The 16,388-nt window shown below is 45.7% G+C and overlaps 1 protein-coding gene across 1 annotated transcript; it reads left to right on the top strand.

Annotated features, from left to right (window-relative positions):
* The first annotated feature begins 7,699 nt into the window (after positions 1-7,699).
* On the top strand, positions 7,700-16,221 carry alkbh6 (alkB homolog 6, nucleotide demethylase). Its single transcript, XM_085973246.1, has 6 exons — positions 7,700-7,768; positions 8,584-8,652; positions 9,634-9,694; positions 10,634-10,785; positions 11,534-11,644; positions 15,156-16,221. The coding sequence occupies exons 1-6, from the start codon at positions 7,715-7,717 to the stop codon at positions 15,426-15,428; spliced, it is 720 nt and encodes a 239-aa protein (XP_085829372.1). The 5' UTR covers positions 7,700-7,714; the 3' UTR covers positions 15,429-16,221.
* The last annotated feature ends 167 nt before the right edge of the window (positions 16,222-16,388 follow it).

Genomic DNA, 16,388 nt, shown 5'->3' with positions numbered 1-16,388 from the left:
CAGCCACAGGGAAATGTCTGAGCCATATTTATAAAGTCATTAATAAATGTACCCAGATTTTGTGCTGCATGTTCAATCCCCTGTCTGCGCTGAATCAGCACTGGAGTTAGAATATTCCTTAATGTTTTTAAGAATTTTGTACTCAAACATAGAAATAACAGAAAATGCTGGAAATACTCAGCAGGCCAGGCAGCATCCGTGGAGAGAGAAACAGAGTTAACGTTTCAGGTCTGGGACCCTCCATCAGAACTGGAAAAAGCTGGAGATGTAACAGATATTAAGCAGGTGCAGAGACCGGGGGGGGGGCGCGGAGGTTAGGAAGGAATTGAAAGAACATCCTGTACTTTTATAAGAGGCAGGAAAGATAAAATGTTGCAAATGGGAATGGCAAAAATCATACTGCATGAAAAATGGGGGTAGGGATAATTATCTGAAATTGTTGAACTCGATGTTGAGTCCAGAAGGCTGTAAAGTGCCTAATCGAAAGATGAGGTGCTGTTCCTCGAGCTTACGTTGAGCTTCCGTGGAACAATGTAATAGGCCGAGGACGGAGAGGTCAGAGTGGGAGTGAAGCGGTGAATTAAAGTGACAGGCGACCGGAAGCTCAGGGTCACCCTTACGGACTGAACGGAGGTGTTCCAAGAAACATAGAAGATAGGAGCAGGAGTAGGCCATTCGGCCCCTCGAGCCTGCTCCGCCATTGAATGAGATCATGGCTGATCATCCAAATTCAGTGCCCTGTCCCTGCCTTCTCCCCATATCCCTTGATCCCTTTAGCCTTAATGAGGGTCAGGCTTTCCTTTTGGTCACCTAGCAATAGCATTGTGCTCCCAAGGCTGGTAATTGCATGGGCTTGATGCTGATGACAGCTCCCGCTACTTTAGCTGAAAATGCGCTACAGCCTCAAGCTGAGATGACAATTAGAAGAGAAGGGTGAACAAACTATTAAAACTAATTTTTCCTTATGTGGCTTGGTGTCAAATTTTGTGTCTTATAATACTCCTGCGAAGTGCCTTGGGACGTTTTACTACGTTAAAGGCGCTATATAAATACAAGCTGTTGTAAAATAACTTCAATAATGTTTTACACATTTTAATCATTTTAAAAATAAATACAACTGTTCCGTTCACACCATGTTCATCATCAACCTTGTGAAGCGCTTCAGTCCTCTAGAAGTTCTTCCATCACTTCTTCCTGCCCTGCTGTGAGGCTCCAGTGGCGTCTTCCACTCTTCCCACTCTGCTCACAGGTTTCTTCCCACCGCTGGGACAACGGTGCAGGCACGACAATCAAGTATCTTAAACCACAGCCCCCCCCCAACCAACTTGCCCCAGAGCTCAAATTTGAGTCATTGCCTGATGTGCATTGTAATTAGTGCAACCGACAGGCAGCACCGTTTAAATTTATGGTGCGCTGTGCTGTCGGGGTCCTGGGAATGGGCTTCATAGGCCCATGTGTTAATGCGGCCCTGAATGCATTAGTGTCGAAACACACTATTCCTCATGGAACTCCACCCACCCGGACTTGGGGCCTACACAGAATTACATCGAGTCTACAGCGCAGAAACAAGCCATTCAGCCCAACTGGTCCATGCCAGGGTTTATGCTCCACACGAGCCTCCTCCCACCCTTCTTCATCTCACCCCCATCAGCATATCCTCCTATTCCTTTCTCCCTCATGTGTTTATCTAGCTTCCCCTTAAATACATCTACGCTATTCACCTTAACTACTTCCTGTGGTAGCGAGTTCCACATTCTCACCACTCTCTGGGTAAAGAAGTTTCTCCTGAATTCCCTTCTTCTTGGATTTATTAGTGACTATCTCATAGTTATGGTCCCTAGTTCTGGTCTCGCACAGAAGTGGAAACGTCTTCTCTATGTCTAACATCAAACTGCTTCATAAAAGACCTCTATCAGGTCATCTCTCAGCCTTTTCTTTGAGAGAAGAGAGCAGCAGCCTGTTCAGCCTTTCGTGATAAGTATATCTTCTCAGTTCTGGCATCAGCCATGTGAATCCTTTTTTGCACCTTTCACAGTGCCTCTATATTCTTTTTTTTAAATAACGAGAGCCAGAAGGGATCAATCTCTCAGCTGGAGGCTTAAAGTGAAGGTACAGTTTTTGGCAGTTCTGCAACTACAGAAACCTCTGGTGGATTGCAGATGCAATTGCAGCCTAGTGTCCCTCCTGGCTAGGGGGCAGCAGTGGTACCGAAACGCCCAGCTGCGTTTCCTCTTGCTGCACTTCACCTTCCTCGACGTTTGAAAGACGGGATCGAAACGTCCCGCCTAACAGACCATCTCCCATTGGCTGCAAGGCGGCACGGGGGGGGACTATGATTGGACAGCTCCATTGTCAATCAAAGATTGACAGCTGCCGGCTGTGCGGCGACGTTACCTGCGCCTTCCCGGCCCGGTGCGGCAAATGAAGAGATTCTCCTCGAAGCCTATGGGGGGAAAAAGGTCTTATAACTTAATTACGACAGGTATCTTTTGATTTCGATATCTTTAAATCTCCGTTTGTTTTGCAGCACCGGAAGGCGAGGCTTGTGAAACCTGTTGTAATTCCAGCCGTTCACTGGAGGGAACTATTTTACACATAAATTGCCCACATATGTACCAGAGGTGCCAAACATACCGGGTCCGGGCCCTGGGAGAGATTCAGCCGGCCCGTAGATTTCTTCTCAGTAGCGGACTGGGAATTTTTTTTCCCCCCGAGTGCGCCGCAAAAAATCTCCACAGCTGAACTCGGCGCACTCTAACTGTGTAAAGCGCGCGGGGTGTGTGGGGGGGGGGGGTTGTCGGCGCTCCTCCCATCACAGCTCCCCGCACTTGCCTCTCACCCCACGTGCTGGCCGCTCCTCCAATCACAGCTCCCCCTTCTTACCCGCACGTGCCTCTCACCCCACGTGCTGGCCGTTCCTTCAATCACAGTTCCTCTTTCCTTCCCGCGCTCCTCCAATCATAGCTCACCTTTCTTTCCGCGCATTCGTCTCTTCCCCCCCCCAATGAGCAGCTCGTTCCTCCAACCACAGCTCCCCTTTCTTCCTGCTCCTCCAATCACAGCTCTCCCTTTCCTCCCGCTTACTCTCGCACGTGCTGGCTGCTCCAATCACAGCTCCCGCTTACACTCGCACGTGCTGGCTGCTCCAATAACAGCTCCACTTTCTCCCCGCTCCTCCAATCACGGCTCCCCCTTTTTTTCGCGCGCTCCGGCCGTTGGGCTTTGAATGCCCGACCTCGCGCCCGCTCTGCAGTCAAACACCGATTTACAATTCGGTCAGAAAGGAGCAAAATGGTGGAGTAGGACCCTGGAGCACATAGAAACATAAACATAGAAGATAGGAGCAGGAGTAGGCCATTCGGCCCTTCGAGCCTGCTCCGCCATTCAATGAGATCATGGCTGATCATCCAAACTCAGTACCCTGTCTCTGCCTTTTCCCCATATCCCTTGATCCCTTTAGCCTCAAGAAATATATCCAACTCTTGAATATATTTAATGAACTAGCCTCCACCGCCCTCTGTGGCAGAGAATTCCACAGGTTCACCACTCTGGGTGAAGAAATTCCTCCTCATTTCAGTCCTAAATGGCTTACCCCTTATCCTTAGACTATGACCCCTGGTTCTGGACTCCCCGGACATCAGAAACATCCTTCCTGCATCTAGTCTGTCCAGGCCTGACAGAATTTTATAGGTTTCGATGAGATCACCTCTCAATCTTTTAAACTCCAGTGAGTATAAGCCCAATCGACACAATCTCTCCTCATACGTCATTCCTGCCATCCCAGGTATCAGCCTGGTGAATCTTCGCTGCACTCCCTCCATGGCAAGAACGTCCTTCCTCAGGTAAGGTGACCAAAACTGCACACAATACTCAAGGTGCGGTCTCACCAAGGCCCTGTACAACTGTAGCAAGACATCCTTGTTCCTGTACTCGAACCCTCTTGCTACGAAGGCCAACATACCATTTGCCTTCTTAACCGCCTGCTGCACCTGCATGCTTACCTTCAGCGACTGGTGCACAAGGACACCCAGGTCTCTTTGCACTTCCCCTTCTCCCAATCTATTGCCATTCAAATAATAATCTGCCTTCCTGTTTTTGCCACCAAAGTGGATAACCTCACATTTATCCACATTATAGTGCATTTGCCATGTTTCTGCCCAATCACCCAACCTGTCCAAATCGTACTGGAGTTTCCCGACATCCTCCTCGCAGCTTACCCTCCCGCCCAGCTTTCTGTCGTCTGCAAATTTGGAGATATTACATCCAATTCCCTCGTCCAGATCATTAATATATATTGTGAACAGCTGGGGTCCTAGGACCAATCCTTGCGGTACCCCACTAGTCACTGCCTGCCACTCGGAAAACGACCCGTTTATTCCAACTCTTTGCTTTCTGTCCGCCAACCAGTTCTCTATCCAAGTCCATCATTGTGCATTGCCCTCAGAGGAAATTCGCAGGCAGCCTACATGATATCCACGCTCTGGATATCTGACTTGGATATTGCCATTTGATTTGCTTTGCTACTACCACACCAAAGAAGAAGGACTGGGCTGAGGAGATGGAGGCACTGAGCTTCCTCTCTCAGACCAAATCCAGAGACCACTTACATTGAGACAATTAAATGGAAATCGGGGTGCCTCAGTGTGGGGAACGGTCATGGTGGCGAAACCAGCTCCAGTGAAGTGGAAGATGGCTCGTGAGTGAAGATATCACATAAGAATTAGGAGCTGGTGTCGGCCATACGCCCCCTCGAGCCTGCTCCGCCATTCAATAGGATCATGGCCAATCTTTCACCTCAAATCCACTTTCCCACCTGATCTCCATATCCCTTGATTCCCCAAGAGTCCAAAAATCTATCGATCTCAGCTTTGAATATACTCAACGATTCAGCATCCACAGCCCTCTGGGGTAGAGAATTCCAAAGATTCACAGCCATGAAGAAATTCCTCCTCATCTCAGTCAAGAAACATAGAAGATAGGAGCAGGAGGAGGCCATTCGGCCCCTCGAGCCTGCTCCGCCATTCAATGAGATCATGGCTGATCATCCAAATTCAGTACCCTGTCCCTGCTTTCTCCCCATATCCCTTGATCCCTTAAAAATCCAGTCTTAAAAAGCCAACCCCTTATCCTGAGACTATGACCCCTAGTCCTAGACTCTCCAGCCAGGGGAAACAGCCTCTCAGCATCTACCCTGACAGTCACCCTCAGAATCTTATATGTTTCAATGAGATCACCTCTCATTCTTGTAAACCCCAGAGTCTAGGCCCAATCTACTCAATCTCTCCTCATAGGAAAATCCCATCACGGTGGAATCAGATGCCGATTGGTGGGGCCTGGTGATATGTTATTGACAAAAGCCCTTGAGAAGCAAACAGGCCAATGACTTGTTCTTGTGCCCAGACTTCTGCCCCGATGTCTTTTTCAGTGGGAAATTTAGAGATGTGAAAGAAAGACTTGCATTTATACCACCTTTCACAAGCGCAGGACGTCCCAAAGCGCTTTACAGCCAGTGAAGTACTTTTTGAAGTGTAGTCACTGTTGTAATGTAGGAAACGTGGCAGCCAATTTGTACACAGCAAGCTCCCACACACAGCAATGTGATATCAACCAGATAATCTGCTTTAGTGATGTTGGCTGAGGGATAAGTATTGGCCCAGGACACCGGGGAGAACTCCCCTGCTCTGCAAAATTGTGACATGGGATCTTTTACGTCCACCTCAGTGGGCAGATGGGGCCTCGGTTTAACATCCAAAAGATGGCACCTCTGACAGTGCAGCGCGCCCTCAGTGAAAGAAGGGAGGAAATCGGGGCTTGGGCCAAAAAGAAGGTTCCTTGCAAATCGTGAGCCTGTTTTGTAACTTGTCTGCGTGAGGTTAAAAAAAGATGATATGAAATGAAAAGTGAGCATCTAGTGACAATTGCATTGTCTGTAGTGGTTTCTAACACTAATCCTAACCCAGAACCCTAATGCGAAACCCCAACACTGCCAATTAATTATTTAAAGTGCAGTCACTATAATATATGCAAATGTAGCAGCCAATTTGTGATTACAAATTGTAAATGAGATAAATGGCCAGTTTCTGTTAATGTTGATGTTGGTTGAGGGAAACATTTTGGCCAGGACACCAGGAGAACACTGCTTTTCTTCCAAGTAATGTTTTTTTACAGCCACTGATACAGGCAGATGGGACTCGGGTTTAACATCTCATCTGAAAGACACTGGATAATCCAATTTTCCTTCTTGGTGGGGGGGGGGGGGGAATGCTAAATTGTTTTTTTAATGGTGTAAAAATGTGCCTTTTTGGCCATCTAATTGCCACAATTCTCAAGGGCTGGAGAGGGATTGTCAACAATTGGGGAAAGGTAGTGTCTGAAAAAGTCTGTGTTGTTTTACACTGTGCACAAATGGCATAATTTAAATCTAGAAAAAGTACAGGAAACTCTTTATTGTCCGGCACCAACGGGACCGGCGTGGTGCCGGTTTATCAAAAAGTCCGGATTACAGAGAGGTATAGTAAAAGGTACGAGAGCTCCGTACACAGCAACAAATCCAGGTTTCCCTGTTGCTTAGCAACATGTGCAGGAACTCCGGCCACAGACCAAGCGTCCCTGTTGCTTAGCAACAAGTGCACGAACCCCAGTTACACAGCCACAGATCCAGGAACTGCCACTAATATGAAGTAAAACTTAGCTGAACCTACTCCTGAATTTTGCCGGTTAACAGAGATTTCCGGTTATTTAGGTGCCAGTAAATCGAGAGTTTCCTATTGCATTGTGTTGGTGATAAAACCGAAGTGGACACCCATCACAGAGGAGCTGGATCCTCTGCTCACTGAATAGCCACACACTATCGCAGGGATCACTAGATAGTGATCAGGAGTGGATTTTCCTCATTCGCCCAGAGTGCCAGGGCCAATTCATTGAATCATAGAATTATACAGCACAGAAAGAGTCATTCTCCCTCTTGTACCTGTGCCAGTTCATTTGATCCCATTCACACTGGCCTTTTAAATGTTTCTTTTTCAATTATTTATCCACTTCCTTTTTAATATCTATTATGAATTCTGCTTCCACCATTTTTGGCGAGGCATTCCATGTCTTAACAACCCGCTGCATAAAAAAACTCTCCCTTTGCTCTTTTGGTAATGATCTGAAATTTATGCCCTCTGGTTACCAACTCAGTAACCAGTGGAAATAGATTTTCCTTATTTGCTTTATAAAAACCCTTCATAATTTTGAACACCTTTATCTGTTACCTCCTCATAGTCTTTTTTGCTGTAATGAAAAGAGCCCTGGTTTTTCTAGTCTGTCCTCATAACTAACCCCAACCCTAGCTGACATCAGCTACCTTAGCACAGTCCAGGGATCCAAAGGGAGAGAGGAATAAATGGTAGGTGTTCACCTTTGGCTTGGACTTCAGTGTCCTTTTGGCTAAACCACAGAGTAGTGTTAATGGAGCCCTTGGTGAGACTTGTGCCAGTCCTCTTGCCTGAAATGCATGGTACAGAATTTAGGAGAAATGGGCAGTAATAGATATTCTAAATTTTCTTTTAGATTTTTCAATCTTAAGTGTTGAAATTAGGAGGCGATGTTCTAAATATGTTTAATTGGTTCCCAATCTCACCTTGAAGGTACAGTGCAGCTGTTCATGACCCTGCCAATGGCCCTACCCCAGCAGAAGAAGGGATGTTAACTTCACTGGTTTGAACTTGTCATGGATGCTCAGAACTGTGGGTCTTGTGCGCTGGAGCCTTACAATGTGGATCAGGTCAGTGCATAATATGGGTTGGGGGGCGGCGGAGGGGGGGGTGAAGGGGGAACTCGTGGCCTCTTCACCTGTTGATCTCAATAGATTTGCTGCATCATTTGTAGTTAGTCTTAAATTCATGGTCTGTCTGCTAGTGGAATGACCGGGCTAAGGTTCAGTATTGTTCCTGCTCCCTTTTTTGTATCCTGGCAAAATAAGGTAAGGGAACACTGGTAGAGGCAAATTCATTCCACCTTCCATATAGCGATGGAAAAGGTCCTATTAAAATAGAATTGTGGTTCTGTACCTTTTCTCCCTTTTTGTGGGGAAGTGCCTGGCTTGCACTTGGCAACTGCTCATCTGAAAAAGAATGCTGCTGTCTTTTAAAGGGGAAGTGTATTAATTTGCATTGCCACAAAATCACTATCGTGGGCGCTTCAGTAGCACATGGACTGCAGTGGTTCAAGGACACGGCCCACCACTACCTTCTCAGCAATACATGGGCATTAAATGCAGCCTTGCGGTATCACCCACATCCTATGAAAAAAATGTTAAAAACATATCCTGTGATCAAACCACGAACCCCTATTAATTTACAGAACTGAACGACTGATCCATTGAGTCATTTATGGACACTATTTAAATTCAAGCTTGTCATTGTTTCCATTATTCTCTGTTAAACCATTTCCATTGCCTGCATTACATGTTGGTATATTGGATCTGTGGGTAGTTGTGTATGACTCAATGCAGTCAAACTAATGTCATGGTAACCTGTCTCTCGTGCTAATTATATAGCAGTGCAGTGTTATTGAAGTATTATTTTGCGTCCTTTTTAGGCTCCAGCAACTGTGTATTACATTCCCAACTTTATCACTGTTTCAGAAGAAAATTATCTTCTACAGCAGGTATGTTACTGCATTTTGATTCCTCACAGTAACAAAATTAATTGATTTGGAGGGTAAATGCCACGAGGCCTGTTTATAGCAACAGTCTTATTTCGGGTAGTTTTTTTCTCCATTGGTCCCTGATGGCATTAACTCTTGCTTAGGCTTGGATGCACGGGCCCAGGGTGCCCTCTGGCGCACCTCATGAGTGGCCATTCTTCATGTGTAAGACCAGTGAGTGTCGGCAGGCTGTTTGACCTTGGAGGGCTGCCCTCACCTGGCATCCAGACATGCGCTTCCCAGCTGGTGTCCTGGAAAGTGTCAGCATATGTTTTTTTCACCCAACCCAAGGGTGCTGAGGCCATTTGTAATTCCCCCACTGCCACGCTGTTTCAAATCAGCTAATTTTCCACAAGCCAAGAATTTATCTTTACAACTTTGACATCTCACAGAAACGAAATTCATTGATCCAGAGAGAAAATAATACTGCAGTCTGTTGATAGTTACTGGCCTTGCGTGGGTTCTAGGGACATTGGAGGGAAATTTCTCTTAACAAAAAATAGCAGAATGGCTTTTTTTTTTGCTGTAGTAAATGACCTGCTAACAAAATCACATCACTTACCTGTTTAGGCTGGCAAATAAATGTTGGCCTTGCAGCAACGCCCACATCCCATGAACGAATAAAAAAAAAAGTGACCAACAGTCCTCATTCCTGTTTTGAGGCTGTGCTAGAGTAAGAGTCGGCCCCATCTTGCCTGAAGTAGCTTTGAGCGCTGTGACGAAGCCTGTCTCCCTGGGTAGGAGACCAAGAATAGGGTGGCATGGAGTCTTCTAGACAGGTTTCAATGGATCTAGAGAACAGCAGCTGCATCATCAAGACTTTTTTGTATTGTGATGTTGTTGGTCTCAAGTTATTTGGGCACATTCACAAGTTGGGAAAGCTGCATTTTTCACTGTTCTCTTCTCTGTTTCCTGTTACTTCACAGAATCTGTGTTTTCCAGGTTTACAACTCGCCCAAACCCAAATGGACTCAGTTGTCGGGAAGGAGGCTGCAGAACTGGGGTGAGTGCAAACCTGAGTGATGGGACCGCACTTCCATTGTGTAGAAAACCCTCCCTGATTGAATCTGCCAGTGGATGTGTTATTGAGAGTGGTGGTGCTAAGGTAGAGCTGAATGCATTATCCCTATTCAAGCTAACGAGGAGATGCACTATGGTCCCTGCATTGATACTTCTGAAATAAAATTCTACGAGTAACATAGGTGTACACATTTACTGCTTATGTGTGAATTTTAAAAAAAATTGGACTTTAAATTTGCTCTCCTGGAAGCTGAGACTGGGTAAGAGACCACCTAGGCCAACCGCCTCCAGTACCCTTATGTGCGAGCTTTGACAGTAATAGTTGGTAGGGAATTCTTTCAACACCCACATACTGCCCTTTATACAGGAAAGTCTCGATTTACCAGCACCTAAATAACCGGAAACCTCTGTTAACCGGCAAAATTCAGGAGTAGGTTCAGGTAAGTTTTACTTCATATTAGTGGCCGTTCCTGGATCTGTGGCTGTGTAATCGGGTTTCCTGCACTTGTTGCTAAGCAACAGTGACGCTTGGTCTGTGGTGGGGTTCCTGCACTTGTTGCTAAGCAACAGGGAAGCCTGGATTTGTTGCTGTGTGCGGAGCTCTCGTACCTTTTAACTATACCTCTCTGTAATCCGGACTTTTTGATAAACCGGCACCACGCCGGTCCCGTCGGTGCCGGATAAAAAAGAGTTTCCTGTAGCGGGGCTCCTCTGAGATCCGAAGCATTATCCCTACCTTCCAAATTTCCCTCCCTCTACTTGGAGTTTAAGACCGATGATGATGATGCAGCAGAGTTCTGGGACTCGACCTGTAGGTGCTGAGTCAGTGCCTTGAGAGGATGAGGGGTTGAAAAAAAGAAAATGGGAATTGAATTTGGTACAGTTGTGGTTATATTTAGTCGATTTTCCTGATCTCCTGCAGGTGGTTTACCTCACTCGAGGGGGATGCTCGCTGAGAAACTGCCTGACTGGCTGGACAAGTACGCCAAGAAAATCTCCTCCCTGGGACCTTTCGCAGGGAAAGTTGCTAATCACGTGTTGGTTAATGAGTACAATCCTGGTGAAGGAATAATGGTACTGGTGTAACTCAGCAATATTAACCTGTTGATTGTTGATCTCCATTAATCAATAATTGTTTAATAGGTTTTCTGATTACCTTGTAGTGTTTAATTATTGCAAAACTTTTAGTTACTATTCCTCAGTTAAAACAATTCAGGGAACATAAATGGCACTGATGGGTCTCTGGCATCTATCCTTTTTCACTCTCATGCTTGCTTTCTCTCTCTTTCCTCTTATGGTTTCTACTTGTTTCTTCCATGTTCTCTCTCCACCTCTCTTTCATGCTCTCCTCTTACATCTGTGCCCACGTTGCACTTTTATTCTCTATCTCCAGCTGTCTGTTTATTTCCTCTTTTACATCTCTCCCTTTCTGGCTCGGGTTCTTTTTCTTTAGTCTAATTGTGAAGCCCCTCGGGAGATTTTACATTAAAAGTGCTATATAAATGGAAATTGCTGCTATTTTTCTCCCCTCTCTCTCTCTCTCTCTCTCTCTCTCTCTCATCTCCCCACTCATCTCCCCCCCTCTCCTTACCACTGTAGCTTCCGGGTTAAAATTTAAGATTCAACCCAAATGAAGGAAGAAATATTAAATGTACAGTTACACAGTATATAGATTGACACTGTGTTGCCTGTTAGCGCCTTGGGACATTTTCCTACATTAAAGGCGCTACATAAATGCAAGTTGTTGTTATGGCAGATGAACATAATAATCCTAGTTACAGTTCTCAAGCTGTAGAGTGAAGTCAGTCTCTTGTCTTTATAGCCTCACGAGGATGGGCCTCTCTACTTTCCAACTGTAACCACCATCAGCCTTGGCTCTCCAACTCTATTAAATTTCTATCATCCCATTAAGCGAGAGAATGAAGATGGAGAGGTTAGTAATCTTAATCCTCATTTATACACCATGGACATGTTTTTACACTACTAAGGTGACATTGTTCTTTCATATCCCATTTTCTGTAGTTTTGACTAGAGTGCTGTTGGAGGCAATTGAGCAACATGACTCAGTGAGCGCCATAGGAGGTGCTAGAGACTTTCTAGCAAAAGGGCTCTGCTGGGCACCTCTGATGGTATCATTAATGATGGCGGCACTTGCGTCTGGGCCACCATCTTGGCTCTAGACGGGTGAATTCTCAGCCCGGCTGTACTGGGCAGCAATGCACTTTTGTCATTGCTGGCCTGAACGGACTCTGCCTGGCACTGGGGAAGCCCTGGCTGGAAAGTAAAAATAGGACAAGTCTGAAAACTGCATGGGTAAAGTGAATCCGCCATGCCGCTTGCACAGTACCAATGTGGCAGCAAAGTAATTGGCGTATATTACATAAAGGCGGATGTCAGCTTGATTGGATACCAGAGGTCCAAGGGCTGAACCACTCCGTTCCTGGAACTATCCAAGCTTACCAATGGAAGTACTATTTTGAGCATTTATTTAATGTTAAAAATTGACAACACAAGCAGACTACTCAGCATGGCGATACTGCTGCCAGCTCTTCAATTGGAGTTGTGTACTCTATTCCTCTGCCCTTTCTCTGTATCCTTTTCCAGTTTTTCAAATACTTATCCAGTTCCTTTTTAAATTATGTTATAATCTCTGCCTCAATAGCCAGTTGTGGTAAAACATTCCATGTTCTAATAACTCTGTGTAAAATATTCTTCGAACTCCCCCTTTGTTCTTGACAATTGATTTTGTAAAGCAAGATGAAGTCTTTTTGTTGAAGCAGTACTGCTGTCCTACACAGAGAGAGCAGGATTATTCGCCTTTTTCCTTCCCATCTCTCCTGAAGGATTCGACTCTTTCTTGGTACGGTATGATGTTTACCAGCTGCCCTCTTGTACCCTCTCCAAGTTGTCTTGCTTTAAGAATGAGCTTTCACCAATGTTTCTCACAAACTTTTTGTTCAGGGCTGTAATTCTATCCAGTGTCTTGCTTGAGGGCCACTTGATGAAGGTTTTAGCTGAGGCGGGGCGGAGCGGAGATAGGCAATGTTACGGAGGTGTAAGTGAGCGGTCTTGGTGCTAGAAAGGAAATGAGATCGGAAGCTCAAACCAGGTTCAAGGACACCAAGGTTGTGAACAGTCTGGTTCAGCCTCAGACAGTGGCCAGGGAGAGGGATGTAGTCGGTGGCTAGGGAATGAAGCTGGTGGTGGAGAGCGAAGACACTGGCTTCGGTCTTCCCGATATTTAACTGCAGGAAATTTCTGCTCATCCAATACTGGATGTCAGACGAGCAGCGTGACAAATCAGAGGCAGCGGAGAGGTCAAGAGAAGCGGTGCTAAGGTAGAGCTGGGTGTCGTTCGCGTGCATGTGGACCTGACGTTGTGTTTTCAGATAATGTCACTGAGGGGCAGCATGTAGATGAGAAATAGGAGGGGGCCAAGGATAGATCCTTTAGGGACTCCAGAGCTAATAATGCAGGAACAAGACAAGAAACCATTGCAGGAGTTCTCTAGCTTCGACTGAATAGATAGGAATGGAACCAGGCAAGGACAGTCGCACCCAGTTGGACAATGGAGGAGAGGCATTGGAGGAGGATGGTGTGGTCAATCATGTCAAAAGCTGCAGACAGGTGGAGAAAAATGAGGAGTGATAGCTCACCACGGTTACAGTCACATAGGATGCCATTTGCGACTTTGATGAAGGCCATTTCAGTGCTGTGGCGGGGCAGAAACCTGATTGGAGGAGTTCAAACATGGAGTTGCGGGAAAGATGAGCATGGACTTGGAAGGTGGCAACATGTTCAAGGATTTTGGAGAGGAAAAGGGAGCTTGGAGATGGGCCGGTAATTTGTAAGGACAAGAGGGATAAAGGGTGGGCTTTATGAGGAGGAATCTGAAAACAGCAGATTTGTAGGAGAGAGGGAGAGTACCTGAGGAGAGGGAAGCGTTAACAATATCAACTAATGTGGGGGGGGCCAGGAAAAGAAGTTTTAGTCAGCAGTTTGGTGGGAATAGCACCGAGGGAGCAGGCGGTGGACTTCGCGGACAAGTTGAGTTTGGAGAGGGCATGAGGGGAGATAGGAGAGAAGATGTGAGCTCAGGGCTAGGGCAGGGCTGAACCAGGGAAGTTCGGTTTTTTGGGCTGGGGAAAGTAGGGAAGCGGCAGAGGCTGCTGATCGGATGGTCTCAGTCTTGATGACAAAGAAGTCCGTGAACTCCTCGCACTTGTTGATGAGGAAACAATATGGAATCCTGCTTTGATCCGCATTCCATAGCCAAGCTGGTTGTGAGCGGAGACAAGACGAATGGAATAGCAGATATGCTGATGGCCGAGGTGAAGAGGCGGAAGGCCGCAAATTGCTCCGGACTGTAATACGAATGCCGTTAGTTCATCTCGCAGCCAAACCTGACTGTTTCTTCCCCAAAAATTCACCCACATGCTTTCCAGAAGAGGTCTTTGGGTAGCAATTAGGAACAGGAGTCCAGGCAATTTTCCCTTCTGTGCCTTGGGACCCAGAGGCCAACTGTAGCTCCACTAATGTTGCCTGTTGGAGGGGCCAGTTATGTAGCTCTTGATCACACGTGGGGAGATGTTCAAAGTCACGTACGTTGATTGACAATTGCACTGTAACAGAGGTGTATTATTAAACGGTGAGCACTGATCATTCAGGTCAGATATATTTATCTGTTTTAATTAAGAATGGTTGGAGAACTTAGTGGCTTAGTGCTGAGCTAGTTGATCTCAACAGGGATGCTTCAATTAGCTTCAGTTTACTTGGTTAGTGAGGGAAAAAGGTCAACCAAGGTTCCTGCCTCTGATCACTGCAGTGGCACCTACTGTGCTTGTGTGAAATGTTGGGTGAGGTTAGAATTGGACTTGGCTGTGATGTCCACCATGTTAGAATAGCTAGTCAGTGCTCACTATCTCCCAAGGTTGCAGATTTTTAAAAAAGTAAACCAAAATTCTTGCAAGTTGGCTTTTCTTCATCAAATGGGACAGTACTTTGAACATCATCTATAAACTTTCCTACCTGTCAGTTTTTCCTTCCTAGTTCATCCAATGGCTCAAGTGAATTTATCCAGTGAGTGACTGAGCCTACAGATCAGGTAGATCTCGGATTCAATTCCTAGTTCAGCCGGGGTTCCTGCCTCTGATTTCTATCCGGCAATCTCTGCTGGAATTTCATGCGTATAGCTAGGGTTAGGCTCCAATGTGATGCTCTCTGTGATGGATTAGTCTGCTGCCGCTCAATATCTAGCCTCATACATGAATAGTGGACACTTGGATGAAGCACTGAAAGGCTACTGACATCAGTGGAGCCAGAAATGTATTGCAGAGTCAGTGCATTAGGAGAAGCAGGGAGAAGATTGGAGAGAAACATTTGGGGGAAATAAATGAATTTTCTTTGAATTAGATATTACATAATTGCTCCCCCACCTTTTCCAGGTTGTTTTTCCTCAGACCGAAGAAAATCGCTATTTTCTGTCTCTTCTCCTTGAGCCACGTAGCCTCCTCGTGCTGCAGGATGACATGTACGTGAAGTATCTGCACGGCATCAGGCCAGTGGTGGAGGACATTGTCACAGAGAAAATCGCAAACCTGAAATCGTGCAGCACAAAACTTGGGACCGTTTTAACGAGATCAACGAGAATATCCCTGACTATCCGTCACGTGCCAAAGGTTTTAAAAACTACTATACTGCTGGGGAAGAAGAAATGAGAGACTTTTTTTTGAATAGGTTGTGGTCCCAGCCTTTGAACTACCTATTTGTCTGCCTCTCATCATTTCTCCTGAAAATGTAGCCCATTTCCTGAGATATAGCTCCATGGATGTGTCTCCCTGATGGTGCCACTTTAAATGGACATTTCTCACGTGCACCAAGAAAATGAGTGCTGTCAGATTGTTCAATTGTGAAAGGAGTCAAAGCCAAGTCTGCCGCTGCTCTGACTCAATATCCACATACATATACTTTGCAATAGGGGTCACTGAATGGTGACTAGGAGCAGGAACATGGCTGGCTTTACTCTTCTTCCCCACCCCCTCCTCCAATCTCCATTGTCCCTATCCTTGGGCCAGTGAAGCCAATAATAGTGCCCTTACTGCTACCCTAGCTAAAATCAGCTAGCTCAGCACAGGCCGGGGATTAAACCTGGGACCTCACTGGACTGTGTAGCTAAGTTCTGCACCAGGCAGGTCACTTGCTTGTTGAGCTGTTGTGGATGAATGTTTTAAAACCGTTAAACAGCTGGGAGTACAGGACTGTCCCAACTGCTATTGTGCATAGCGCCCTTTCCCAAAATTACATATTGGGACCTATTTAGTTATTGCATTCAGTAATCTATTGAAATGAATGAATTCTCCCAAGTTACTGACTCTTCCTAGAATAAATATGGTTGTTTGTTTAGGCTGTGATTATGAACATGATGTGAATAAGTTTTATTTATTTAAAAAATGATTAAATATGTGTCACCACTTTATTGAAGTTTAAAAATAAATTCTCCTTTTCTCCTAATTCTCTTGATTTTCGGGCAGTACCACATTTTCAGCTAAAGTAGAGGAATCTTCCATGCCTTGGGAGCACTTGATGGTATTGCTGGGTGACAAAAAATGAAAGCCTGACCCTAATTTTGAGTACAAAATTCATATAAAAAACAATAAATAAAGAAAATTCTAACTCCA

The sequence above is a fragment of the Somniosus microcephalus genome, chromosome 34 (genome assembly GCF_052327205.1).
Source record: "Somniosus microcephalus isolate GS21.2 chromosome 34, FLI_Smic_1.0, whole genome shotgun sequence".
In the NCBI taxonomy this organism is placed as follows: Eukaryota; Metazoa; Chordata; class Chondrichthyes; order Squaliformes; family Somniosidae; genus Somniosus; species Somniosus microcephalus.
The sequence above is the reverse complement of the archived record's forward strand: the minus strand, read 5'-3'. Positions and strand labels throughout refer to the sequence as shown.